The sequence below is a fragment of the Hippoglossus hippoglossus genome, chromosome 5 (assembly GCF_009819705.1).
Source record: "Hippoglossus hippoglossus isolate fHipHip1 chromosome 5, fHipHip1.pri, whole genome shotgun sequence".
NCBI lineage: Eukaryota > Metazoa > Chordata > Actinopteri > Pleuronectiformes > Pleuronectidae > Hippoglossus > Hippoglossus hippoglossus.
This window is the reverse complement of record NC_047155.1, coordinates 4,173,683-4,200,829: the sequence shown is the minus strand read 5'-3', so window position 1 is coordinate 4,200,829 and position 27,147 is coordinate 4,173,683. Positions and strand designations below refer to the sequence as shown.

General features: G+C 45.9%; 2 protein-coding genes across 8 annotated transcripts in view; one reads left to right on the top strand and one right to left on the bottom strand.

Annotated features, from left to right (window-relative positions):
- The window catches only part of ccdc66 (coiled-coil domain containing 66), a 10,062-nt gene extending 4,119 nt beyond the window's left edge, over positions 1-5,943 (top strand). For 2 of the 4 annotated variants that reach the window (XM_034584442.1, XM_034584440.1), the window contains exons 9-21: positions 175-267; positions 474-608; positions 708-940; positions 1,320-1,404; positions 1,521-1,679; positions 1,887-1,971; positions 2,508-2,588; positions 2,712-2,988; positions 3,242-3,458; positions 3,604-3,644; positions 3,891-4,051; positions 4,229-4,332; positions 4,729-5,943. In XM_034584442.1, the coding sequence (XP_034440333.1) occupies positions 175-267; positions 474-608; positions 708-940; positions 1,320-1,404; positions 1,521-1,679; positions 1,887-1,971; positions 2,508-2,588; positions 2,712-2,988; positions 3,242-3,458; positions 3,604-3,644; positions 3,891-4,051; positions 4,229-4,332; positions 4,729-4,830 (1,773 nt within the window). In that variant the 3' untranslated portion in view covers positions 4,831-5,943. The remainder of the gene's footprint in view (positions 1-174; positions 268-473; positions 609-707; positions 941-1,319; positions 1,405-1,520; positions 1,680-1,886; positions 1,972-2,507; positions 2,589-2,711; positions 2,989-3,241; positions 3,459-3,603; positions 3,645-3,890; positions 4,052-4,228; positions 4,333-4,728) is intronic. The other 2 variants (XM_034584443.1, XM_034584441.1) reach the window with 2 other exon arrangements.
- On the bottom strand, positions 5,789-27,147 carry tasora (transcription activation suppressor a). Of its 4 annotated transcripts, none has more exons than XM_034584418.1 (30): positions 26,824-27,147; positions 26,660-26,790; positions 24,487-24,632; positions 24,019-24,111; positions 23,754-23,826; positions 23,518-23,609; positions 23,136-23,267; positions 22,844-22,953; positions 22,550-22,581; positions 22,186-22,291; positions 21,814-21,917; positions 21,213-21,316; positions 20,775-20,847; positions 20,431-20,505; positions 20,015-20,208; positions 19,563-19,785; positions 19,387-19,454; positions 19,047-19,236; positions 17,992-18,120; positions 17,586-17,722; positions 17,023-17,185; positions 16,289-16,747; positions 14,738-16,125; positions 14,489-14,611; positions 13,942-14,101; positions 13,558-13,666; positions 12,987-13,165; positions 12,745-12,894; positions 7,290-8,016; positions 5,789-6,596 (listed from the first exon to the last, which is right to left on the bottom strand). In XM_034584418.1, the coding sequence occupies exons 1-30, from the start codon at positions 26,982-26,984 to the stop codon at positions 6,110-6,112; spliced, it is 6,318 nt and encodes a 2,105-aa protein (XP_034440309.1). In that variant the 5' UTR covers positions 26,985-27,147; the 3' UTR covers positions 5,789-6,109. The 4 variants fall into 4 exon arrangements, with proteins under 4 accessions (XP_034440309.1, XP_034440310.1, XP_034440312.1 ...); XM_034584419.1 differs by having other exon boundaries at positions 26,660-26,778; XM_034584421.1 differs by lacking the exon at positions 5,789-6,596 and adding an exon at positions 10,289-10,410 and having other exon boundaries at positions 7,865-8,016.

Sequence of the window (27,147 nt, the reverse complement as noted above, 5' to 3'; positions counted from 1 at the left end):
CACATTTTGTTTACATAAAGTGTGTGTGTGTGTGTGTGTGTGTGTGTGTGTGTGTGTGTGTGTGTGTGTGTGTGTGTGTGTGTGTGTGTGTGTGTGTGTGTGTGTGTGTGTGTGTGTGTGTGTGTGTGTGTGTGTGTGTGTGTGTGTGTGTGTGTGTGTGTGTGTGTGTTCCAGGCTGAGGAGGACGCAGAGAGTGTGTTATCAGTTCACAGCTCGTTCAGCCACAGAGAGCAGCCTGCAGCCATCAGATCCAGCCTCAAGCTCGGGGTAAATGTGTTCTCACCGAGCAGCATATCTTAACACTTCAGCTTTCTCAAAGATGTTGAAGTTTAAAAAACACAAATAACCAGAATACAAGACACAATCTGTGCATCACAGCAGAAATTTGTGATGTTAAATGTCAGATTATCACTTCTCAACATGACATTTAAAAAAATCCTGAAATTAATGTTTGACCTGTGTTGTCACCTTAGGAGGTCACACCAATGGCCGAAGTGTTGAGTGGTGGGAGGAGGGAGGAGGAGAGGAGACGGTGGCTGGAGGAACTGAACCGACAGAGAGAGGAGGCCAATGAACGCAAGAGGCGAGAGAAACTGCTCCAGAACCAGGTGCAGTAGAGACAGAGACAGCAGAGACAGTAGAAACCAGAGACATCGGATTCTGGTTGTTCTAACTCTGGCTGTACGTGTGTGTTATTGTCTCTGTAGACAGAGGACCATGAGCTCTGGGCCACACACTTTGACTCGATGCAGCAGAGGCCTCCTGTCCACACTGCAGCTCCATCAGCTCCACCTCCAGCCCCGTCCAGGGGGTCTGAGCGAGGGGACTGGGAGCCGTCCTCCAGCCTGTCCCTGGTCTGGGAGGCCACGAGCAGCTGTGGAGCAGAGAGTGTAGCGGGGGCCAGCGTGGACACGACCAACGGCTACCAGAGCAGAGCCAGGTAGGATGAATTTCAAGTTTGAGATTTATGGCAACAAGAGACGTGTTTACGAGTGAAAGTGAAACCGCAGCAGGGCAATGACCTCAAACTGCAAAAGACCTGAGTCCTGATTGCCACAGACTTTCAGTCACTTGACCTCAACCTCGTGGAACATTTATTGGTGCACTTGAGGACTGAGAAACCAAAGTAATCTGTGAGACCAAATCACGCTGGGACAATGTTGGTCATCAGGTTTTGCACAGACTTGTGAAGCACATGCTGCCATGTCAATGCAGGGACATGCTAAAATACAAAGATTCTGACATTCGTGTACATTTTTGACGTGTGGTTTCAGACCTCTTTGTGTATATGAGTAAATATTCAGTGTTCTTTGTTTCATCCATCTGAGGACCATGACTGCCCTGCTGGACCCCACCCAGATAGAGGAAAGAGAGAGGAGGAGGCTCAAACAGCTGGAGCAGCAGGTAAGACGAGGAGGAGGAGAAGGAGGAAGAGCAGAGGAGTGAGAGACACTCAGAAGCACAGACGTTTTTTAACTTAGCTTTCTAAATATTTGATCATCTCCTGAATCGTCCCCCAGAGAGCGATCGAAGCCCAGATGGAGGAGCAGCGGCAGCAGAGGGAGCGAGAGGAGGCCAGGAGGAGAGAGGAGGAGGAAACGGAGGCGAGGAGGCTGTTGCTGGAGAGGGAGAAGCTGCAGAGACAGTATGAGCTGGACACACTGAGGGAGAGGCAGAAGGTCAGGGAGCAACGTGTTTATTTACCCTGACGTGGAGCTGTTTCATGAGGAGGGTGAAAAAACTGAAACCGCATTGTGTGTGTGTGTGTGTGTGTGTGTGTGTGTGTGTGTGTGTGTGTGTGTGTGTGTGTGTGTGTGTGTGTGTGTGTGTGTGTGTGTGTGTGTGTGTGTGTGTGTGTGTGTGTGTGTGTGTGTGTGTGAGATCAGGTGCAGGAGAAGTCGAGTCAACAGACGGAACAACCGAGGAAAGGCCACAGTGAGGAGAGACTGCAGGAGACGCCACAGCCCAGTGGTGAGAAAAGCCGACTGTGATGTTACTACAAAACAGAAACAGAACTCCGTGGTGCACATATCTCCACTAATCCCAACGGTCCACTTAAATTCAATCAGGCTGCACCAAATGGGCCTTTTTCATCAGCTTCCATGAATGATTTCCTGGGAAAACTGTGGAAGTGATTTAAAAAAAAAAAAGAAATCTGGATCTGCCCCCTTTGTCCAGATCCGCAGCTAAAGTGTTTGGTTTTCACGTCTTGTTTATTACTTTCTTTTCCAACTATCACTGTTGTGGATTTGTTTTCGGCTTATTTTTTCATTTTTATTTCATTTTATTGCTTTGAGGCCTCACGTTGGAGCAAACACCAGAACATATTCCTCGCTTGGATGACTAATAAAACCAGATTCTGATTCAGACCTGTCAGTCATCGTGTTTTTGATTGTTCCTCTTGTCCAGTCTGGTTGTGTAGCAGCCTCAAACTTCAGTGTACATACAGTAAGTCAGAGGAGTATTCTGAAGATAGGAAAAACTTACATTTATGTGTGTTTGTCCAGCAGTCACCACACGGGCTGAGCATTTGGAGGAGGATGTTAGCAGTTCAGTCCCCCCATTCAAAGACACTGCTGTACAGACAGGTAACTATTACTAATACTGTAATAATGCTGCTGCTACATCAGTGTACAGGGAACACGTGTAGTAGACGGATGGAAAATGAACTAATTGTTGAAGTCTTGTTTGTTTTCTCGTTTTCTTTGCAGAGGCAGTTCCTGCTCTCTCGCTCAGAGCAGAAGTTCAGACTCCTGACGTCTTTGCACAGTACCAGCCAGCTCCCTTTCTGTCTGCTGCTCCTCCTCCAAACAGCAAGAACCCGGCAGTGAGAACAGGCAAGGAGAACATCTGTCTGCCAGGAGGAGGAGGAGGAGGAGGAGGAGGAGGAGGAGGAGGAGGAGGAGGAGGAGGAGACCCATACGAAACGTTTGCCCGGACGGAGAGGAGCATGACGGACAAGAGGAGGCCAGAGTGGAACACGCAGAGGTAGAAACACACATGTCGCACTAGAGCTGAAGCAATTTATCGATAAACAGAAAAATCCCCTCCTTTTGATAAATGATAAATCGTTTTGGTCATTTCTCAAGTTTTCGGCTCATCTTTGACCCGGGTGTGAATGTGGATTATACCAGTTCCCATTGCAGAAAAGAGCCAGTTGTTAGTGGGTGTTTCTTGGACCAGTGGAAAAGGGGCATTAGAAATCTCAACTCTCTCCCACAACCTCCATATCGCTCCATAGGCCCAGCCGGAGGTTCGTTCCTGCCTCGGAGCGTTACCCTGCTGCTCTGCAGAGGAACAGACAGGAGAGTCGACTGAAGAGGCAGGCCGAGCTCGTCGCACTGCAGGGGAGGACATGTCTGTCCAGGACCGAGGCTCCTCCTCCTCCTGCTCCTCCTCCGCACCAGGATCCTCGTCTCTGCTCCAACACACAGACCAGAACTGCAGCTCACAGTCAGGTAGGAGTGTACCACTGTGGATGTTGGATTCTGCTTAACATTTATACACTTGTGTGTTTTCTCTTTATCAACTAACTTCCTGAGGTGGAGATTATTTTTGTCCCTGCAGACGACGGATGTGTGCTAATAACTTTTACTGTTTCAGGTGGGAGGACCGATCATCTCTCCAGCCTCCAGCAATGAAAGGTAAAAGAACTCTGAGTTTTCTTCAAGTCAAACCACTGAACCCACAAAACGTACCTGAAAACATCCAGCAGATGTCAGATGGATGAGAGAAGAGTCATCTTCAGTTAATAGTAAACACAGTTAATAAGAGCATCGGAAAGTCAAATAGAAATGTTGGCACTTACCAGTAGCAAGTCATGAGGTAACTCATTTTTAAATCCAAAAAGGTTAAGTGAGCTGAATCCTCTATGTTTCCATCTCCTCCAGGGGGCGCTCTCCTCCCGTCCCTGCTGTCAGACACAGAGTGCAGAGTCAGCAGGCCTCCAATCCTCTTCCTCCTCCAGTTCTGGACTTTATCCCTTATATCCGAACTGATGAAATCACTCTGGACCCACTGGAGCCTCCTGAGCTCCCCCCGCCACACACAGGTTAGACTCTCATCTCCCAGGGTTTCATCTGAACCTCTCTCTTCTGAACCTTCTCAACCAGCGTTTGAAATGTGACAGTTAACAACAGCCTCTAATCTCAGACTGCACACAGAGGAAACGCCTCATGGCTGATTGTTGCAGTAAATTAACCTAACTTTATTCTCTCCTGGTCACAAGTTTCTCCTCAGAGCTCAGTGTCTCCTCCTGCTCCTCCTCATCAAGACCACTCCCACACAACTCGACAGCAGGAGATCCTGAGAAGCCTGGCTCAGCTACGGCAGGTAAATCACACACACACACACACACACTTGTACTTGTGTGTGTACTTGCAGTTGTTGGAACATTTATCAACACTAAGTTCAATAATCTGTAAGAAGGAGCAGGAATGTTTGTTCTTCCTCAGGAGGGTCAGAGTTTTTAATGGAGATAGACTGAAACAAGGATGTTATTTTTCTTTTATCCAACTTGTTCTTACTTTCTCTTTCATTGCTTGGTTTGAAAACTTGATTATTACGTAGAAAAATCAAACGGGCCATAATGTGAAGGAGTCTGAGAAGGTGACAGGTCCACAGAACTGTCAGCAAGTAACAGAACACTGATTGTCAGTGCGGCCGATTATCAACTATGAATCTACTTCGTCATCACTAGTATAAAAAAGTGTGTGTGTGTGTTAACAGGGTTTATTACAGAAGCAGAGAGAACTGGAGTCGGACCTGAACCCTCTACTGAAGCACCACAACAACGAGCTCAGGTCACCCTCGGCAATGCATCACAAGTGACCTCTGACCCCTGACAACTCCTCTCCAGAGCTGCCTGCTTCACTGAGCCGTGCCCCTAAGTTTGCACGCTGCAGCGTTTCTCCTGGGGGTCGAGGGTTAGTGGTCACCTGGCCGTCCAAACGGAACGAGACCACAGAGAGAAGCAAGAAAGCTCCCAGAAGGCTTTGAGTGACGAGTGGTGGACACTCTGTTGTCGACATTTAACAGAAAATCTTCAGTGTTTTCTGAGGTTCACAGGAGCGACACTGAATCAAAGTGGAAACTTGATGATCAACAATGAGAAGTTTACTTCAAAGTTCCCTTTTCACTTGAAAATCAACAGACTGCAGCTGATTTTTAGGAGTTTTCAAAGTTACGCTATATAGGTTGGAGTGATTGAACTTTCATGACAACTCAAGTTATGATTGGTCGTGTAACATTTTACATAAACATTTGACTCAATGCACTTTTCCATGAGAATGACACCAGACAGGTTCTTATGTTTTACCCTTTCTTCCTGAGTCTCTGCAGAATCAACTGATTTAAACCTTTAATGAAAGTGTTCATTCAGCTTCCTGCTGGTCAAGGAGCTTTATGGTTCAGTTTAAGCATCTGTGCTGTGTAGTTTTTTTCTTTGTTTTATTGCATTAGGATTTTTTAATTATTGCAAATGTAATAAAATATGTAGAGTAATGAGATCCATTACATTTCTATCTTGTTTTTTTGCACCACATGTTTATCTTGTGTAGACAGGATGAAAAATGCATCCTTCTGGACTGTAGTAGCTCAGTGTATCTTAGATTTTAGTAAATGATGAAATGAAGATAAACCTGGAAAGTGATTTAAAACCGCTCCAACATATAGAAACGTACAATAAAGTCAGACCTGTCTCATGTCATGGAGACTTTAGACTCTACAGCCGGCACGAAGACCTCGTCACATTCATGTGATGAACTGAGACTGAGACATGGAAGCAAACTCTGGTTCATGCACCCAAGTTTAATACAAAAAATCTCTGATGTAAAAAAAACACATGATTTTTAAGTTAAAACTAGTCATTTAGAGTCACTTACTAAACACATCTAAACACAAACAGCTCCCAGACTAACTAACCAAACATTCAGAACAAAAAAAGTACTTTTTACACGACAGAAAGACAGTCCACTGGAAGACATGTACGACAGTCTGTCCATCTTAGTCCTTTACAGTATTTCTTTAAGTTAAGTGCGCTTCATGAGCTGCAGCAGGTGGGTGGAGGTTACAGGAGCAGGTCACCTGGGTCCATCAGCTGGTGACTCAGCTACATCCCGTTAAAGCCTCCTCTCTGCCCCCCCCTGTACCTGCTGTTGCCCTGAGCTGCAGGGTTGTGGTAAGCCCCCAGCAGTGCAGGACGAGGGGGAGCCTGAGGGAAGCCCCAGACCACGCCCCCGGGCCAGGTAGGTGTGGGCCCTAGGAGGCCCATGGTCCTCCCCAGGGCAGGCAGGGGCCTCAGCGTTGGCCCCGCAGAGAAGTGCTGGCTGGGGATTTGAGGCAGGAAGCGGGGCTGCAGGACGCCCCTGCCCCACGGCTGCTGCCGCCGGCTGTGGGATAGTGGTTGTAGGTTCAACCTACTCAGCTGCAAAAGCTGTTGGTGCTGCTGGATCTGTTGCAGTAGAGCAGGATTTGAATTGTCCTCCTGGCCTGTTGCCATGGTCACACTTCCGGATACCTCAGTGTCACTGGCTGTGCTGGTTCTAGTAAGTGCTCCCTCTGCACTTATTGGCTGCTCCTGGCCTGAGAGCGCGTCTCTACAGAGAGAAAACACGATGAAGTTCAGCAGCAGCAAAGAGACAAACTGCAGGAAATGAATGAGCAATAAATCCTCCCTGAAAAACAACAGGATCTTTTGAGAACCTCCGACTCTGCACAACGTGAATTAAACTAAACCAAGCAACACTGAAGGAGGCTTCACTTTACTTTTATATTCTAAACTGTTAATGTTCAAAACGGTTGATGAGGCCGTGGTAACACAACAGTTGATTCTTTACTCTGTTTTCTGGTCATTTCTTTTCCACCAAAAGCTTGTTGTATATTTTGAGTCTTTAGATGTGACATCGCTTGGTGACATCGCTTGTTGACATCACAACTAACATTGTGCAACGCATCGTTAACCATCTGAAAGTGGACGTCCGGTAAACGGTCACAGGAAATAGTTTTTCATGATCCTGATAAATCGATCTAAAATATAAAACTATAATATCAAGAACATGAATCATTTTTTTCCTCTGAAAGCTAAGGCCTCATCACATTGCATGCTTGCAATGACGTCATTAGGTTTTGCTAATTCCCCAAGAAATGACATCACACTCACCAAAGTGTAAAACTAACACCTGAAGTATAATGGTTCCACAAAGTTGTCGTACTTTATTGCTCCCACACTAGTTTGAACCATGTTGGTTTAAACCAACAAATGAGTAGTAATCAAATGTAAATGTACGAACCTTGATCTGTCGCCCTCCACAGGACAGGAGAAGGTACTGGAGGCGGCAGCACCATGTTTAGCTGCTTTGGAAAATGCTGGTTCACCTCGTTGATCTGCTTGTTCTCTCTCTGCGCTGGTTGGGTCAGTCTGGCCATTTGGTCCCGTCACTGCAGCTGCGCTATTATTGGATGAAGAGGTAGAAGCGTCACTGATCCTGGGATCCGACTTTACTCCCAAGAATCCAACTCCTCCTCCCAGAGCTCTTCCCCTCCTCTGTCCCTCTGTGGGAGGCTCCCCTCTGTCCTGCCTCCTCTCAATCCCCGGCTGCAGTGTGGAATGAGTGTCTGCCACAGCCTTCCTGCCTGGAGTGGGCTGGACAGACTCAAAGAGACCGCCGAGACCAACAGGAGGAGTGGCGTGACCGCTACCTCTGTGAAGAGAATTGGAAAGGAGTCTTTCCTGGCATTCCAGCCGCTGCTGCAGCAGCTGCGCCTGACGCTCAGCCCGCAGCTGGGAGATGGCCTGACTAAGAACCTCAAAGTCTGTGTCCGAAGGTGGAGGCCCGCCATCCTTAAAGGAGGTGTCTGGGACGAGCTGGTCGGTGGGATGATGGAGCGCGATGAGGCCGGAGCTCGGCTGCTGCATGAGATGCTTGGGTGGCTCGCTGGAGGACAGGGGAGGAATGTGCTCTGGGAAGATAGAGGGTGAGCGTACAGAGTCACCGGGACTCAGCAGCCAGCCAGGACCTGAGGACGGAGGAGAGCAGTCAGAGAAGCAGCAAGATGCAGGAGAGCAACTGGTGAGGAGAGAAACAGAAACAGAGGTAGAGGAAGTAGGATGAGAGGGAGTAGAAGAGACAGTGTAGACTTTGGGGAGAGATGGCAGACAAGGGGGAAGAGACAGCAGAACGAAGAGAGGGAAACGGGAGAGGACAAAAGGAGAGGTGGGGGTGAGGTCGCTGAATAAGGGAGAAGGAGACAAAGGAACTGAGGGACAGTAGAACGAGGGGAGAGAAAGCAGAATGATGGCTTTTGACGTCTTTTTAGATCAGGTTGTTAAATGGGTGGAGTAAAAAGATGAAATATCTGGCTCTGCTGTATGATGATGTATTAGCACAGCGATGCAATGTCAGTCTGTCAGTCGACCATTATCACACGTCACTCAAACCGTTCAATGTATTGCCATGAAACATCGATCCCAGACAACAAGTTCTACCCACTTTGATGATCCTATGATTTTCCTGTAACACAACACAAGGTTACACCACTTGAGTCACTACGATGGCTCAAGTCTGAACTATTCTAAACATATCTAATGGTTGAGAAAGTTGTTAGAAAGCGAGAGGTCTTACTGAAAAGTAGCTGGAGAAGCCTTAGGGAAATGAAGAGACCGGACCGAAAAGATGACAGAATTCTGTGTCACAAAAAAGTCAGGTCAGTTTTCTTTGTTTTATTCAGCAAAGTGAACAAATAGTCAGAAAATAATTTGATAAGATGATTTAGAAACCGATAATTCTTAGTCATTTTCATCCCTGTTCCTTCTACACTGAAATCTTCCTTAAAAATTCTGCTCTCAGAGTTACATCGTCTTTTAAACAGTGATCGACGCGATTAGTCTCATCACATGATAACGAACATGTATTCTGTGTGTACACAGGCTCATGATACAGATTATGTTAATTTTACTATTGCATTCACTTTTCATGTGATCTGAAAAATATAAAAAGTCTGAAAAATCACTGACAACTAAAAAACAGCATCTGGCAGTGGCCATCGTCTTTTAACAAGAGACTTCAACAGTTGATAATTCACATACAACATATAAATAAAAGCTCTCAAATGACTTTCCAGTCTGTGAAGCCGTCAGTGCTCCTCCTCTTTCTCTCCTTCTTTTGCTCCCCTTGTATGTTCTCTCCCCAAATACCCTCTCTTGGATTTTGCCAAGGTGAGTCATATCTCCTATCAGGTGGAGGGGGTCAGTGATGAAGGTTCAGGGTGGGGAAAAGAGAGGGGGGGTGCCGAGAGATCTGGCAGGGAGTTAAACGACAGTTCGAGGGGCGTCTGACATGGGGAGAGCTGCAAGAATGCAGATCTGGGTCCCATCCTGGGACTGGATTTCGCACCAAGGTCCTTCAGGGTGGTTGTAGCAAGTCACTCCACAGGCCACCCTCCACCGATTAGAGCGGTGGCGAGCAGAACTAGCAAAAGCAACAGTGCTGGTGGCCCGGAGCTCCCGATACCGTTCCCCAAGATGAAGGTACGGCTGGTGGTTTGGTACCCTGCCTGGTCTTGAATAGTAGATGTCCATCCAAACCTTGGGGTCTAAAAGTTGCCTGTCCCTGAATTTCTGACATTGGCGATTATACAGCTGCAAGCGAGTCGAGTGTTGAGGAGGCACAGGCCGAGCGGAGTGCGACTCGGATTCATCAATGGTGCCAAGTACTTGGATCAGTTTAGAGTAGTTGTCAGTTTGTCCATTGGGCACCACATGTTCCTGTCTTTCAGGTCTATGTAGTCCTTGTTCTGGGCTGGGATCCACTGAGCTGTTGCCTTGTTCCTCTCCCCCTTGTCCCTTGGTACTGTTGGCCAGAGGACTGGTAAGCAGTTGGGGGGTGAGGCAGGTGCAGGAAGAGTCTTGGTTGCTTGCAGGGGGAGGTTGGTCTCCGTCCCTGGTGCCGGTCTAGGGGCAAGGCAGCAAATTAGTGACCTGGACAAACCTCAAACCCAGTTGGGCGTCTGCAGGGTGTTTGATTAGATGACCACACCTTAGTCCCAAATGGAACCCAGGCTTAAGTCCTAGTTCATTGTCCCTATTAATTCTTTCTTGTATTATCACAAAAATCTAAGACTAAGGATGATGGTGATCACAATTTAAATTTTTTCTACAAATAAATGAGTCCTTTGACTGTGTCTGATTAACAGTATGGTATCGAGAAGGCAAGCCTTACTTAATTCCTAAGCCCCTTAAGGGTTTTTGTTAAAACATCATCTGGAATGAAGTAAATTTAAGTTGACTTACCAACTCTCTTATACCAAGGGGCATCAAGTTATGTAATTCAACACATGGGTTGCTGCTGTTGTTCGCTGCCATTATCTTCTGGCTTACCGTTGTGAGAAGGGAGCACAGATCAAGACTGCATTCTGCCCCACAAGAGAACACACAGGGAGAGAGAGAAAGGAAGAGAATGGCAGTGACTGCTTTGACCCAGATACTGAGGGGACATCTGAGAGCTGATCGTTGCATGTGTGTGATGAATTGTTTGTTTGTGACCTAAAGAAAACAGGTACGGCCCCTTGTTATCCATCAATTCTTCAATATGTCAGATATGCAAATCTATGCCCAATAAGAGAGGGAATAGAGTTATTATGGGAGGAGCCAGTGTCCAGGTTCAGCCTCGATTAAGGAGAATACCTTCCCTCAGGGCTTTCCATCAGACACCGGCAGATTCTAGGAGAGGAGACCTCAGACATACCAGTTTCACTGTGTTATTAGTTTTGTTTAATCTGGTGTTTAGAGAAACTTGGACGGTGCTCATCCTCACTCCCCCTGGTACAATGCTTAAAGCCTTTACTACCCAACCAGCTGACAGACAGGAGGTAGCATGGTAGTCCTTGTAATTCAAGACGTAACTCACCCATGTTCCGTCTTGGTGAGGTTCTCTCAAGTACAACAGTAGAACAAGGTGGGTTGAAACCTGATGAAAACATGGGTCCTTAATTAGTTTGACTGGTAAGAATTGGTGAAAGCTAGTGTTACTAAAGCTGCTTTCACACATGCATTAACCTCCGCAGGTACCCTGCATTTCTCTGGAGGAGGTGCATGAGTGGACACAAATGTCCGAGTGAGAGCCTCTGCAGTTTCTGCAAACTTTCTCCACCTGGCCTCATAATATAAAGTCCGTAGAAATTCAGGAGAATTCGGTGTGTGACCACAGCAGGGGATCCCCCGCTGGACTCGCTGCAAGCTACTAACACGCGACAGACAAAATGAAAAACAAATATCTCCTGGTGAAAAAGCGGTGCCATACACGTAGTCCACCTCAAATCAGAGGTTAAGATCCAGACAAGACAGTGAAGGAAAGAGTAAAGAAAGTAGTAGGATTACATTTGTCATTATAATCGTGACAGGATAAAGTACCAGCCCTACAGCCTTGATATAACTTAAGATCACAAGGACCATCCCAGCAAAACCCACCCAAATATTCAAACCCAGCCAGGTCCAACAAGAAATTGTAGTCAGAAGAATGAAAGAGTTCCCCCCCCCAAAGCACCAAAGATGTCCAGTTTAACAGCACAGCAAGAGCAAGGGAAACCAGAAACAAGAAGCTCTGGCTGGCTGAATACATTAAAAAACAACCACAAAAGCTTAACAGCATCTTGTGATTTTCTCCACAAAGCAAGAGAAGGAGTAATGGAACCTCCCTCAGATGAAACTGAGGTACCATGGCCATGGGAAAACACAGTAACACATTTTGTAATAGTAAAAACATAGTTATATCATAATTGTTGTTGCAAGCAATACAGTAAATACTCCGAAATAGGATACAACCACAGAGACACACTATCAAAACTAGGATGAATACACACTTCAGATATGGCGTTACCAAGCTTTTCTGAGATGCAGAGAAAGGTGCTGCACCCTTCATCTATGAGTGCTTGTGTTCAGCCACGACTCGGCCCCGAGCCATGTGACACGTCAGAGAGAAACTATCACAACAAAGAGAGTCGCTGACTTTTACTGCTCCTCAAACATGTCTCTCCCCCTGAACCTTGGCTAGTGGCTCATCAGGGAATGTTTTGAGCTACTATCAGTGTTGTTTTCATTCTAACAACTGACCCAAATAAAATACATCTTCCACAATGCATTTCACCCCCCTAACGCAATGCATTATGGTCTGGTACGACCTGCAAAGTGTGTGTGTGTGTTTTTTTTGTCTAAGAAGAGAAATGGTGACCCAGGTAAATACAGGGGGAGGAAAACCTTGTCTAATGGATTCAGAAACACACTAAGAAGAGGGGGAGCTAATTTGTAAGAACATGTTTAGTAAAACTGTCAGGGTACAGTCTTCCTGTTTTATCTAATAGTGACGTAATTTCTTCTGACATAGGTTCTACCTGCTGGTAGTGGGAAGCTTTGTGTGGTCAACCCCAGTGACAGTTGGAGAAGGAGAGGAGATGGTATCCTTGTGGAGTATTTCTCAATGTACTGTAACCATGCTGTATCCCGATATCTCTCCATCTACATTAACCCATGGGTTTACTCCCAGTTTGTCCGTTAGCAATCAATCAGAAATAAACTCTTTGTTTTCTTTGTGTCAAAAAGAAGTGGATAGAATTAGATTTTCATTTGCAAAAGCCATCGTCTGCAAGCAATAGGATGTTTAACTGCCACTGCAGGCAGACATTTAAATAGAGAGTGAAGGCAGGTACGTTTTTTTATTTTATTTTGCATCTAATTCAAATACCACAACTGACCTTTGTTTGCCAGCAGAACGTCCTTGGCTGGTTGCTTGTCCTTGATGTCATGGCAACCGACCAGTCTGGTGAAGTTGTGCAGAAGTTCTTCGATACCAGCCACGATGACGCCTCCACTGGAGTAGGCAGGTAACTTCTCGTGACAATGCTCTGAGTAAAGGAAACAAGGACGTTCAGATGAGGAATAAACCAGGAAGCCACTGAGTCTGTGGTGTTGGAGTGTTGTCAGTGCTGGAACGTACCGGTCAGGAAGATTGTGTGTCGGTACTGTGTGTAGCGGGCCTGGAGCTCGATAAGACAGTCCAGGTCGGGTGACTGATGGTTCATCATGTCGCAGTGATGATATGGGAGGAACTCAACAATTTGCCGCTTCTGATAGGCTGAGAGAAGGTCGAGTACGTTGGCTGCCTCTCTACTGAACCTTACAACCAAACAAACACACGCCCACACATTAAACAACCAACTTTCCTCTCTGAATTTCCAAACAGTACCGGCTTTAAAAGTCAGAGCGCATTCAAACTACAGAATGAAATATATACAAGTTTAGCTGTTCTTATTCTAAAGGCTGGTAAACAGGAAACTCTACAGGTGCCAGGGGATTGTCACGAGGTGGCATTGGGTGTCATTTTCAAACCAGATTGATATTGAAGCAAATACAGGACAAGACCAGTTTACAGAGATCCTAAAAAAATTGTTACATTTAAACAAAAAACTGAGCAAGAAACAAGAATGTGGCTGTGAACGCATTTGTGTATTCATCTGTCTGTTGTGTTACTGTGTCGACGTCATCTTGTGCTGACCCAGTATCAGTACCTGGCTTGTTCTTTCAGTTTCTTGTGGGTTTTGCAGTGAACCTTCCACTTCCAGACACTCTCCAGAGAGCTGTGCTGCTCCAGGAGCCGCAGCAGCTCAGCCAGCTGACCTGCAGATCAACATCTCATTAACCAACAAATCCTTAAGAAATAAATACAGAGAGCAAATCCACTGCCAGTAATGCATTCGTCTAATAATCGACGGAAATATCGATCAATGTTTTGCAAAATATTACGGAATTTCTAGCAATGACCAAAGACGTGTCAAGACTAATGGGCGAGAATAGTACGATTAAAAAAAAAACATGCAGAAAGATTTATATTAAAATAACCTTAAAGAAACATTTAGCTGGCTCCTGTCATTGAATTTAAAAGGCTGACGTACCATGACTGATGAAGTCGGGGTTGAGGATCATCTCATCTGAAACGATGCATCCTCCCGAAACAAAGAGCTCATTGTAGCTGTTGTTCCTGATGTCGCCCAGTGTATCGATCCCCACAAACACAACAGAGGGCCGTCGCTTCAGAGAAACCAGGTTTGGGATCTGATGGGTGCACAAACACACACGTCCTGATTACGACAAACATGGAGGCTGCCCGCTGTCATCAGCTCATTACAACCTTGGTCCGGACTATTAGGTGTAAAAACGCCCAACAGGGCAAACAACCTGCAGTTACAGTGTCAACTCAGAGGAACGTTAACAAACAACCAAACAACACAGAATTTACTGTCGACCTGCAGTTACAGGACTGAGCAGTTACAGAGCAGCTGATCTGCAGAGTTCTCCAGGTTAACAACGCAGGAAGACAGAAGCTGAACATACTCATCAGTTGTAACTTCTTTTCATACAAGATCTGGATCTGTTAACTGCCTCTGACATTCAGGAAGGAACAGAACAGAACCAGTTTTTACACTCATCAGTCAGAGGCACCTTGTGTATGTGTCCAGCGATGTCTTTGTTCTTGATGATGACCAGCAGTCGGTTGTCGGGGTTTTCGTGGTTCAGAAAGGCCACAGGACTCTGGTCCACGTTTCCCTGCTTCAACAGGTGTTCCTGTAAAATAACAGAACACACACATACTAAACTATAAACACATATTCACAAAAATATAGTAAATCAACAAATGACTTGATCAAAGAAAAGCTAGATACTGATTACTGTAGTAATTATAATAGTTACCTTGATGTCTTCTAGGAGCGGGTCCCTCTCCTCTGTGCTGTGGAGGTAGAACTGCAGCGATTTCTTTTTGACATCTTTGATGATCTTCACCAGACTGCTGAACACCTCTGGCTGCAGCTGGTTGATCAAGGAGCTCAGCGCTGTGGTTGGGGCAGCGAAGGCGGAAACAGAGGCCGAGTTGGAGACCGGCTCGGCAGGAAGTGGAGGTTCGAGTAAGGGCCGAGAAACACTGCTGGACCCCGGGGGAGTCAAGTTAGAGTTCAACCCTGTGACACTTCTCCCGGCTTCTACATCAGTCGCACGATGTATGATCCTGAAGTTTCTGTCTTGTGTTAGTCTGATATCTTGAGCTCCTGTTCTGTTGATCTCTGAAGTGGGACTTTGCAGTGGTTTCCAGTGGGACTGGGACAACTTGTCTGAGGGAGGATGGCAGTCGGTGGTGTCGGTAGACTTGTAAACAGAACCAGAGGCAGAGGTAGGAGTTGATAAAGTGACATTAGAAGATGGAGAATTCCTGCTGTGTGTTGCATCAGGAAACTGTCTGGTTGCATCTGGCTGCCACACTTCACCTCCTCTGGAGAGTGCAGGAGTTTGACTGACTGAAGAGCTGGGATAAGCAGCGCTCAGTTCACCGCCGGGAGCCGACGCCTCATCATCGCTGCCTGTTTTTGTATTAGCTGCTCGGATGCTGGCCACAAAAGCGCTCACAGTGCTAGCCAACATGTCACTATTGGTCCGGCTGGTGTCGGCATTGTGGCTCCGCCTGCTGCCACCAAACTCAACTAACATGCTGTTAATGCCGTCCTTTAGAGAGCTAACGTAGTCGTTCACAGGGGGACAGGGGTTGTAGAAAGACACATACTCTGAAAACTGAGATGTCAAAGTGTGTGGGAGTGTGTGTGGAGGTGCGGTGGTTTCTGTGTTCGAGGTGGAGTGAGGGGACTGTGGGAAGCTGTAGTGAATGCTCTTCTCCTGCAGGAGGAGCTGCATCTCGGAGGAGAAGTTGCCAAGATGTTTGTCCACTATGCTGTCAATATCTCTGAGGGGACGTGTAGGAGGTGAGGACACGGACGGAGAAGGGCCACCTACCATTTCCTTCACCTCTCCCTTTTGTTTCTTTTCACTCGCTACCTCATGTTCCATATCTCCCACCTCTTCCCCACCTCGTTTACACTCTGGGGCTTTTTCTTCCCTTTGTTTTTGCACTTTTTCAACCGGTTGACTTTCTTTCTCCTCGACTGGAATCACTGCACCTCTCTCCGTCATCTCCTGCATTTCCCCGTCTGCATACTCCTTCACAGAGAGTGGTGGCGAGGAGCTTGTCCTCCTCTCTGGAGCTGGGGGAACAGATGGCTCTTCATTCTTCTCTCGTCTGTCCCAGGACATTCCTGCAGGAAACAAGCCTAACTTCAATAATGTGTTTATCACGCAAAGGTCAAAAACTAAGTCGGTGCACTATCAGCTACTGGTTGCGCAAACAATACAATGACATTTTCAAATTTTGTCTAACATTCGAGAAGTAGACACCAAACTCCAGTTGGCTGAGATTACCTTTAAACTCTCTGGGGGCTGTGGGGGCTAGACGCTCCTCATTAGCACCACTGTCGCCCTTGTTAGGTGGGATGTGCTCCATAGGCTCTGGGGACTGGGACTGGCACCGGGACGGGGAGGGGGAAGGGGACGTACGCTGGGAAGTAGATTGTGGAGGCTGCAGAGATGGGCATTGAGAGGGAGAAGTGGGGGGGCTGAGCTCCGGGGAGGGGCATTGAGACGGCGAGAGAGGGGGACTGGGCTCTGGAGACGGGCATTGGGAAGGTGAAGGGGGAGGGCTGGGGTCAGGTGATGGGCATTGAGAGGGGAAGGGAGGGGGGCTCGGCTCAGGAGACGGGGCGGGGGTCTTCCCGGGGGGTTTGGTCGTCGTGGTGATGCTTGTTGCCATCGAGAGGTGCTGAAAGCGAGGATCCTGAGGGAGGTTTCTGTCTCTCTGAGAGTAGCGATCTGAACACAGACCTGTACACAGAGTTAAGAGTTAATTGAACTTGCTATTTCATAACCATCACTAATTATGGTAGAATGGCAAACGATCTTGACACAGTACAATTCACCTAACATTTAAAAAGTTACAGTTACATAGTGATCTGATATTTGTTGCCATATTCCTGAGTACTGGGCAGAGTAAAAAATACTTGAACTAAACTGGGACCAGGGAGACAGAACATATGTCAAACACAAAACTTAAGGTATCAAAATGTGTATAAGTCACAAATTCCCTGAGTCAGACTGACCTGTTATGGGGATGAGGACCCATGGGATCTCCCCCTCTTCCTCGTCATCCTCGTATACTCCTGCTCCTCTCCCCAGACCTCGTCCTCCACGGTGATTCATCTCCCCGCTGTGCGAGCTCGGACTGAATCCCTCCAGACTGCTGACGCTGCCCGCAGTCTGCTCCTGCACACACACAAACACACACTTTGTTAGCTGAGATCTGCCATGAAACTTTAGTCTTAAGAACTTATTGAAACTAAAAAGGTTCCTTCAGATTGTTGAATGCCAGCGTTACCAACAAGGTCTGAAGACCTTGGAAGATCCGACAAATCAGACTCCCGACGTGTGAAAAATCAACAGCTACAGCAAGCTCATATGAACTGGAACGACAGGTTGAATCTCCCAACGTGGGGGAGATTCAATTTGTGATGCTGTTGATCAGGATTGACTGCTTTGCAAGTGCAGTCCCAAACACTACCCCATCAGCAGGGAATCTACAGAACCCAAATCATATCCTGGTCCCTGAGGTGGAAACACACAGAGTTTCTGAGGAACGCAGGTTGATATTAAGTTTGTCTCTTACCTCCAGCTCTTCCTGCTTCCTCAGGTCAATGTCACAGTTGGTGGGCAGGCCCAGCTTAGTGGCCAGCCTATCAAATGGAGAGGATTCCCTCGGCCCCTCCTCCTGACTGACCAGGCCCCTGGCAGACTGTTTGAGGCCTGTCAGTGAGCAAAGAAACAAAATATTTGTTTTTCTTAGATCTTAATGTTGTCATCACGATGTCCTACAAGCTCCTTCAGGTTATTTATTGAGACATGAGCAAATGAAACAGGATGTGAACGTTTAACTGCTACTGGAAAAGAAATGGGTTATTTTTCAGATTACAAATACTGGCTGAACAAAAGAATTGAATGACAAGCTGAAGCTTCCATGTGTTATATAGTAGTTGGTGTGTGCTGTCAAACAGGAAGTCTCAACATCCAGTCACCTGTCAGCAGCATGACAAGTTTGGCAGCAAGCTCAGATCCATCTTCTCTCAGATCAACGTCTCTCAAACCCACTGAACCAATCACAGATGTAAGAGAGTCAGGAGAGGCAGGCACCTGGCTTCCGTCGACTGGGAGCCAAAAGCAGAAAGAAGAAAAACATACATAAGAACAAACAATCCATGAGCTGTGGTCAGTCGAAATCGAAAATCATTTATACATCATCATTTAAAACAAAAAGTTTCACACATTATAATAATAAATAATAATGATTTTATTAAGTTTTCAACTCTTGAGCTGTGACACAATTTCATAATCTTCTTTCCTTCACTTTTAGTGGATTGAGTCACTTGTGGTCAGATTTTGGGGAACAATCATTTCTGATTTTACAAATACACAACTGTTTCTGACTTTGACTAAATCCAACCAAACCCTGATTATTCACTTCTTTTTATGTAAAATGGGGTCCTGTTGATATGATGAATGTTGGAGCCAAAATTATGATTTAATATTTAATATAAGATTTATTCTGCATAAATCTATTTAATATTGAGGGTAGACCTTTCCACTTCAACCGCTAAGAAGAATTTTATATGTTTTTGGAAAAGAAGAAAAACATAACGGAGTCTGAGTCTGAATGAGAAAGGAAAATACAGCAAAAAGAAATCAGCTGACTTGAGTGATGTTTATCAACCCAGGCACAATCCAAGGGTTTTATATTTTTCTGTCTCGCTGCACTACGTCAAGTTGCCTTGCTCTGATTGGTCACAGCTCTGATCTGCGAGAGTTGATAACGCCCCTTGGAATTAGAAAATGAACCATATCCAGACCCGATTGAAAATGGGAACTGGTCTGGAAATGGAAAGCTCTTGATAATTTGATCCTCCTTCATCCATCAGATTCAGACTATTGCAGTTTGGGGTTCAGTAACTTGCCCAAGGACTCGTACGTTACAGCTAAATATGTGAACAGGAGGATCCAGCAATGGGATCACTAACCCTGTGATTAGTGGACAACCAGCTCCACCTCCTGAGCCAGAGCCTCGACGTTTCCTCACCTGGAATCTTGGAATCTCTTCCAGGTTCCTGAGTTGCCTTCAGGAATTTAAGGGCCCTCGCTGCCGCCTGCTGCTCCAGCCTCCTCTTCCTCCCCGGTGCCTTCAGCGATCCCTCTGCTCCTTCCTCCCTCTTCACCTCATTCTCTGCGTTCCTCTTACAGGTCAAAACCAGGTCTACGAGCTGCTGCAACTAAGTGGCAAAGAACAAACATTTCAGGCCATCATGACAATAATCTAGTATTTCTAAATCATCCTCATTACATCACACTAACTAATAACGTATAACTTACATATCTAATAATCTTATACTATTTATGATCACCATGATGTCCATTTTCACCTTCTTAGTGTTGGAATGTCCGTCTCTGGAGTTGCTTGTCACCTCCTTCCCCGTCGACTCTCTCTGGCCTGCACAACCCGTCGACTCTCTCTGGCCTGCACAACCCGTCGACTCTCTCTGGCCTGCACAGCCCGTCGACTCTCTCTGACCTGCACATCCCGTCGACTCTCTCTGGCCTGCACAGCTCTTCCTGGGCCTCACCTGCTGTGGCTCCTCGGGGCCACAGTGTGCCTCCACCACCTGCCTGGCCCGGGCCACTGACAGCAGGTAGAGGGCAGGGTTGTGCAGATAGGAGCGCAGATAGTAGTCCATGTTCACCTTGTGGTGTTTGGGAGCGGGAAAATCCTTTTCTTGCTCATCTTGGTTGGAGTCGTATTCGCCCATGGGGTACTGCCGAACCTGGAGGGTGAAGACCGAAAAATCCATGAAGAAAAGGTTTTGACAGTTTGTCGTGGAAAAACGTAACTGGCCCGAACAGAGCCCCAACCCCAACCTGATCTGACACCAGATATGTTACTAGGGAATTTCAGGTAGATGCCCAGAGTTAAGAGCATGTCAAAGTCACATGGGAAAACAAAAATACAAACAGAGATGAGAGCGTTTCAGTTGAAAGAGTTGTTGGCTGCACCTTTCCGTCATTCAGGCCAATGAGGTAGTCTTTTGCCTGGCGCTCCACGCCGGCAGACAGCTCGGGAGCGGGGTTAGCACGGGTTTTGACGAGGGCGTGATGCAACGCTGGGATAAACGTACTCAGACGCGGCATCACTGTGGCACAAGACATCGACACTGAGGCATCATGGGCAGAGGAGGCCCACCTTGATGCTATGGGAAGAAATAAGAAAACAACAATATTTAAATCATGGTGATCATTTTCAGGTCAAGGCTTCAGTTTGTACTTAAGTAAGTGTTGATTCTTTTATGGTTGTTAAAGCTGCACTAATCCGAATAAGTTATATTAACAGTCTTAAATGAGCCATCAAAACAATAGATGATGGATCACTGAATAGAAAATGAATCACACTCATCCGTCCCTGTGTTACTCACTGGATTTGGCCACGTCTCTTGACTCAGGAAAAACAAACAAGGCCTGAAGACACCTCTTCCAGTCCCCTTCTCGCTCTGCAAACACAAAAACATCATCCACTGAGGAGCAGATTTTCCACCATTTGTATTTTGTTTCCCTATTTCTGTCTTATTTTCTGAAGACGTTTTCTTCCTGTTATGTGTCTGTAAAAGAACTTTTAAATAGATGCAACATGTCGTTATATGTTAAATCCTTTTTAACTATGAAAAAGTCACATGAGATTATTATCAAACATCGACAATCTTTGGCCAAAGATTATCCTCTACATATTTTACCATTACACCCAATCTGTCCCATCACATACCAGGAGGTGAGGCCATCTGAACACTGGAGAGTAGAAAGAGAAATCCTCGCTCGGTAAGTGGAGTCACCAGAACCTGTGCAGAGAGCAGACGACTCTTATTCAACAGTTCTTGTCTAACTTCCTTTGTGCTCACACACTTTCTTTCCTTTTGCTTTGGTTCCCCTTCTCTTCCCTCCTTCGTTGTTCTTTACCTCTCTACTGAAATAGATCGCACACAAAATATCAGCATTGCCCCCAAAAATCCATCACGACAGAAGATAAACAATGATCAGAAATAATGTCGAAGTAGAGGCAAGTGGAAAAATATAGAATTAATGAATGAAGATCTTACATTTGATCCTGCTCCTTCTCTAGAGTGCAGCTACACTCTAATGTATCAGCAACCAATGCACTCAGCTAAATTAAGTGAGGTTCAATATGAGAGTAAGCACAACCCACCACTCTCGTCATCTCCAGCTCCTGCAGGAGTTTCGTCACGTTGGTCGTTGACCGACTTTTGTCAACCACCTCGAGAAGACTGCAGCAATGTCCGTCCTCCACAACTACACACAGACACACAGACACACACACACACACACACACACACACACACAGACACACGGTCATAAATTCAGTTTGATGTTACTAACAATCAGACAATACAACACTAACAATGCAAATGGAAATGAAACACGTTCTTCTTTTTACACTTTAAAAAAAGTGATATATACAAGATTTTAATTTAATCTTTAATGTCAACAGCTATTTTCTATATAAAGATATATTGACTAAGAAATGGCATCATGAACAGCTGCGTTGTAATCCGAGCTTCTCTGCTTTGTTTTGAAAGCTTTATTTTCTACTGAAAGAATATTTGATGTCCTATGAAGAGAATTCTTTCAGCTCTACTTTTTTACTACTTAGTAAAAAAGTAGAGCTGAAAGAATTCTCTTCATTTTAAAAATATGTGACGTCAACACAAAATTAGAGTTAAGTCTAAAACATCAGCTGCAGTCTGGTGTGTGACGTGTCATCAGTCTGAGGGTTCATGTGACGTCACCTTCCTGGCTGCTGCTGTAGAGGTGGTAGGAGAACAGGCTGGAGGGGAGGAGCTTGGTCACCTGGTCAAGTCTCATCACACAACCTATTTTCAACTTCTCTGGTCTGAAGGAGACATGGCGAGACACACACAGAGAATCATTTTGAGATCGGAGGAGGTCAAAGTATAACAGAGACGAACCCCTTTTTCAAAAAATGGACACAATTTTTACATTTGTACTGTTGGGAATGTTTTCTGGAGAAAGCATTAGGCTTTTTCTTCATGTTTGAATGTTTTTCATGTTGAGAATAAACTGAGTCTACCGGTGTGTTGAGTGGAGCTCTGAAACGTAGTCACACTCGCTGAGCCGACTCCATTTAACACAGTACTCACAGTCTGTGGGGCAGGAAGGGCGGCGAAAAGGAGCGAAGGGAGATCTGGAAGAGAACCCGGTCGCCTTGCACCAAATCTCCGGTCCACACTGTGAACTGAGCTCGCTCTGAGAGAGTAATTAAAGCGAATGAGAGGGAGGGAGGGAGGGAGGGAGGGAGAGAGAGAGAGAGAGAGAGAGAGAGAGAGAGAGAGAGAGAGAGAGAGAGAGAGAGAGAGAGAGAGAGAGAGAGAGAGAGAGAGAGAGAGAGAGAGAGAGAGAGAGAGAGAGAGAGAGAGAGAGGGGTAAAGGTCATTATCAGCAGGTTCAAGGCAAGACAGCAAAAATGAAGACTGAACTGAATAGGAAACAGGGACCAGTGCTCACCTTTGCTCCCCTCTGAAGTCTGACTGTTCATCCTGTTCAAACACAACAGACAGAGAAACGGTCATTTCAGAAATCTAGTGCTGAGATCAGAAAGATCAACAAAACAGACACTAGTACTGTTTATTCTAAGACCTCTACATTCCAGATGATTACGTTTTCAGGGATTTCCCCGATCGGTCCACAGATCTCTGCATTGGCTTATTTGGTGTTAATTTTTCACTTTTGGCGTTGAGTGTCATTAAAGCTGACATGTTGGAATAACCCATGACTGTTCTTATATCCAGAAGTGCATACCTCAGAAGGGGAGTGTCCTTTCCTTTGAACAGGAGGGAGACGACGGCATATGGACAAACCTGGCGAGGTCGCTGTCGCAATTCATCGAAGGAATACTCATAGAAGTAATGCTGGAATAAACAACATCATGAAAAGGTCAAAAGTCATGTTTCATGTTCCTGAAGAAAAACTATAGAAATATGTTAACTGAGCAAAATGATCTAATGTCCCTAACTTTTCAACACAACTTGATCCAAACATGAAATACACATGTTTCTGCAAGACTGTACTGAGCGTGTAGATGTTTATTTACCTGCGTGAATTCGAAGGCGCGGTAGGACGTGAGTGAGGTGACTTTGCTGGCGTTCTTGAAGATGTGGCTGTCGAAGCGAGGTGTTGGATCTAGAATGTTCTTCATGTTTTCATAGATACTCTTCACTTTTCCCTGAAACCAAAATTAGAGACAATTCAACCTTTGAAAACATTTAATTTTCATATATTATCACAGAGTGCCAGCAAAAATATATTAAACCAACCAGAGCTTTAGCGCCAGCAGAGTCGGGCTGTGTCACATATCGTTAACTATTGTTATATGATATTACACGTTCATGGTCATGTCCATGTGTTCAACATCATTGGTAACATTAAGTTTCCTTAAGGTGACAGACTGGTGATGACGGTAACTACTAATTTACCTTCATCACTTTGAAGATGATGATCTCCCCTGTGGCTCCCGGGGTGAACGGGTTAATCTGAAGCAGGTCTGAGTACCTGGACAGATACACTCCTGCAGACAGACAATAATAATAACACAGGTCATTTTCTTTCCAATAATCAAGTTTGTGTGCAACATGTATGAGTTCTCCTTTCATGTCAGACTGAACAAGAAACAGATGGAAAGAGTTACAAGTGTGTATCTGCCCACTCTTACCTTTACTGGGGTTTCCCAGCACTGTGATCCAGCTCTGACTCACACACAGACCACTCTCACAGAGCTGGTGCACCTACAACGAACAAATTATAAAAAAAATAACAATCAGTAACATTATTAAGGATAAGGCTCATCAAATAATAATTCTTCAATTGATCCCAGTCTACCATAAATTCATCCACGTTACCGTCTGTGTTTAGCTCATTTAAAACCTCTTGTTTTCCAATTAGACAAAAAAAAAGCAGCGACTCAGCGTTTGTCTCACCTTTGGAGCCTCAACCAACATGAAACCGTAACTCTCCTCCAGCTCCGTGTCCGTCCTCCCGTCCATCTTCATCTCCCTCCTCTTCTCCACAAACTGAAACACGCATGAACAAAGCAAAATTTACATTTGATTCAATCCTACCTCTAATGTAAAATAACGTATATAAACCATACTTGATCAAACCCCAGGCTTAAGAGATAGTTTAAAGCCTGAGTTTAAAGATTTCAACACTATCAGCATCCCACATTTTTACCATATCTACATCTGCCCTAAAGATACGTATCGTACGAGCTCTACTTCATCATCATCATAACCTCCGGCTCTGTCACAGGCCTCCAAATTATTTGAAGTACAGCAAACGCCACCAAATGTAGATGACAGCTGAAAATATTAACAATTGCTCAAATTACATATTTAAGTAGTAAATGGAGAGCATTTCCTCAAGCCCTCCACACGTCCAGCTCTCACCTCTTTCTCCGGCAGCTCGCTGTAGACCAGGCGAGGTTTGCAGTAGGTGAAGCAGCCAGCGGAGCCAGTGTCGAAGTAACTAGAGGTCAGGATGTTCACCATGTCTTCGAACTCCCGGGACTCAGTGGAGACATCTCGGAAGAGAGCTGAAAGAAAGACAACAATGAAGGTCAATGAATAATCATTCAGAAAGGGACAAAACGTATCGGAACATCTCTACTTTAGAGTTAATACAAACAAATCCCTTGTCTGCACACAGGCAGTGTTGGACAAACTGAGCAACAGATGCATTTAGGACTAATACTGTACTGTGAGAAACAGGACTGTATATTTCTAGTACATATACAAGTCACAAAGGAAGACAGACAGACTGATTGTTCGGGTTCATCCTCCAGTGAACAAAAATACAACAAAAACAAAACATGAGAAGAAAAGAAAGGAGATGTTTCGGACATGTTTCAGATACAATACAGTGCCACAGACCCATCAGACACAACCAGAGCTTACTTCATTATAAAAGCTAGTAAGCTACCATCTTCCAACTTCATCAGAAACCACACTGTGCAATAACTGTCCCAATACAAACAGTCCTTTATGAAGCATTCAGCACCTCTCAGGTGAGACACACCCAAACACAGGGTTCCAGCAGCTGGGGAACAAACACAAGCAGCAGTTGTTCCTCCTCAATTAAAACAGGAGCAGTGTTTGTGCCTAATGTGGCCGATTCTCAGGAGACTGAGGCAGCAGCTGCCGCAGCCAACACCTGAGAAAGACTCACAACTTTAAAATGTGTCTGTGGCCCTTTACTGTCAGAGATCTAAGATAAAATGCATCATCGCCAACAACTTAGAAATAAGGACGAAACGGTTCCAGATTCACTGAATATCTTGATAAATTTCCAGACGGTTATTTGTACTGATTCAAACTTAAATATCTGTAATTACCGAGATGATTCGGTTGATACTCTGCAGCATCGACAACGGGAGAGAAAACACTGCGGTTTAAACCAGTTTAATGTTTTCTGTTGTGTAAATGTGTGTCCTCAATATTTGTACTTGTCTGAAGTTCAGTTAATCATTGAACTCAAGTCTTGAGTCTCTCCGGTTACTTTGCCGGGAGGTTGAACTGGACATATATTCAAATATTCAAATATTCAACCGCACACAGCTCAACAACGAGGCCACGGTGAAAAGTACCAAGTTCGACCCCCCGTGTGCTTTTCATTATCTCCGACAAGGAGGTTTTCACATCTGCCTGTTTTGTTTGTGGGTGGGTTTGATTTTTGGTTTGTCTGTTTTAAAGTAAGATCACAAAAAAACAAAAAACTGCAGGACGGATCTCGACGAAATTTGGCGCAAGGATTCGGTTTGAATCAGGGAAGAGGCCCCGCAGAATCTTTTACACTCTTCTTAACTTGTTGATTTTGGTTTTCGTTGATTTCTCAGAGAATAGTTCATGGATCTTGAAAAATCAGGCATGAATATGACACACGAGTGTGTAAGAGGGCTCCTGTAGTTTGTTGATGGATTTAATGCATGGGGTTGCTGCCATATTGATTATAAATAGTGCCATGAAAACACACACAGACGCGCACACGCACACACACACACACACACACACACACTCCCACTCCCACACTCCCACTCCCACACTCCCACTCCCACTCCCATGTAAACAAACCGAGGCCGCCCTCATGTGGTCTCACACTTTCTCACCCTAACAAACAGGTGAAACGCATCTTTCTGACCCGGAGATAAAAGTCACTTCCACGTGAAAGCCACGACAAAGCGGAGCAGCGACGAACGGACGATAAACACGGTTATTTACGTCAGTTAAGCTAACCGCTAGCTAGCATCGTCAAAAACCGTTGCCAGTTACACTTAACGTCGTCGTTAGTGATTCGCGGTGATCTCCATTAGGCACCGGGGCGTAACGTTCACGAGTCGTGTTGATGAATATGTAAAAATGCGGAATATTTAACGGCAAATCCAATGAGGAAATGGTGTTTAGCCGTCCGATAATGGAACCTGTCAGTTGCTGTGCCACTTCGCGATCACTTCAGGGAAACGACTGAGGCGGAAATTCAAAATAAACGAGTTAACGTGAAAGTAAAATGTCCAGTTGAATGTGCGGGACTCGTGTCTGCTGTGATGTGGCTGCGGGAGGAGCTCACCTCTCGTTTCCCTGGCTTTCCTCGGTATCTGGAACTTCTTGGGCTCCATCGGCATATGCCTCTGGTGAACCACCACCTGCGGAGCCGAGCTCCTCCTCTCCGTGACCCCGGCAGCGGCAGCGGCAGCAGCAGCGGCGGCGGCGGCGGCAGCAGCAGCAGCAGCGCCCGGTCTGTCCGCTGCCGTCGGTGCTTCTCTGGCGGGCTGCACCTCGATCCCCTCGGTCACCTCGCCATCTTGCAGGCTAACGTTAGCTCCGGAGTCCGCGGCGGCAGCAGACAGCCTCCGCGGCCGGGCTGCCGGCCTCCGGGCCAGGCTGTCGTCCATGGTGGGGTCCTGTCCTCCTCCGGACCGTTACTCCGTCACCGTCTCTCAGGTCGAGCCCCGGGGTTACTCCGCTGTTACCTGCGGTTCCCGCAGCAGCAGCGGCAGCAGCAGCTCAGGGACTCGAACCAACACACAACCATGTTTCCTGGAGCGGGGGGGTCTT

What these genes read in the sequence shown, in the direction of transcription:
- tasora (XM_034584418.1), bottom strand. Translation starts at nt 26,984, where the DNA reads ATGGACGACAGCCTGGCCCGGAGGCCGGCAGCCCGGCCGCGGAGGCTG. An exon ending in GCGAGCTGCCGGAGAAAGAG is followed by an intron (nt 24,112 to 24,486) that starts GTGAGAGCTGGA and finishes TGCGTGTTTCAG; the next exon opens with TTTGTGGAGAAGAGGAGGGA. An exon ending in GCCCAGGAAGAGCTGTGCAG is followed by an intron (nt 19,455 to 19,562) that starts GCCAGAGAGAGT and finishes CGGGTTGTGCAG; the next exon opens with GCCAGAGAGAGTCGACGGGG.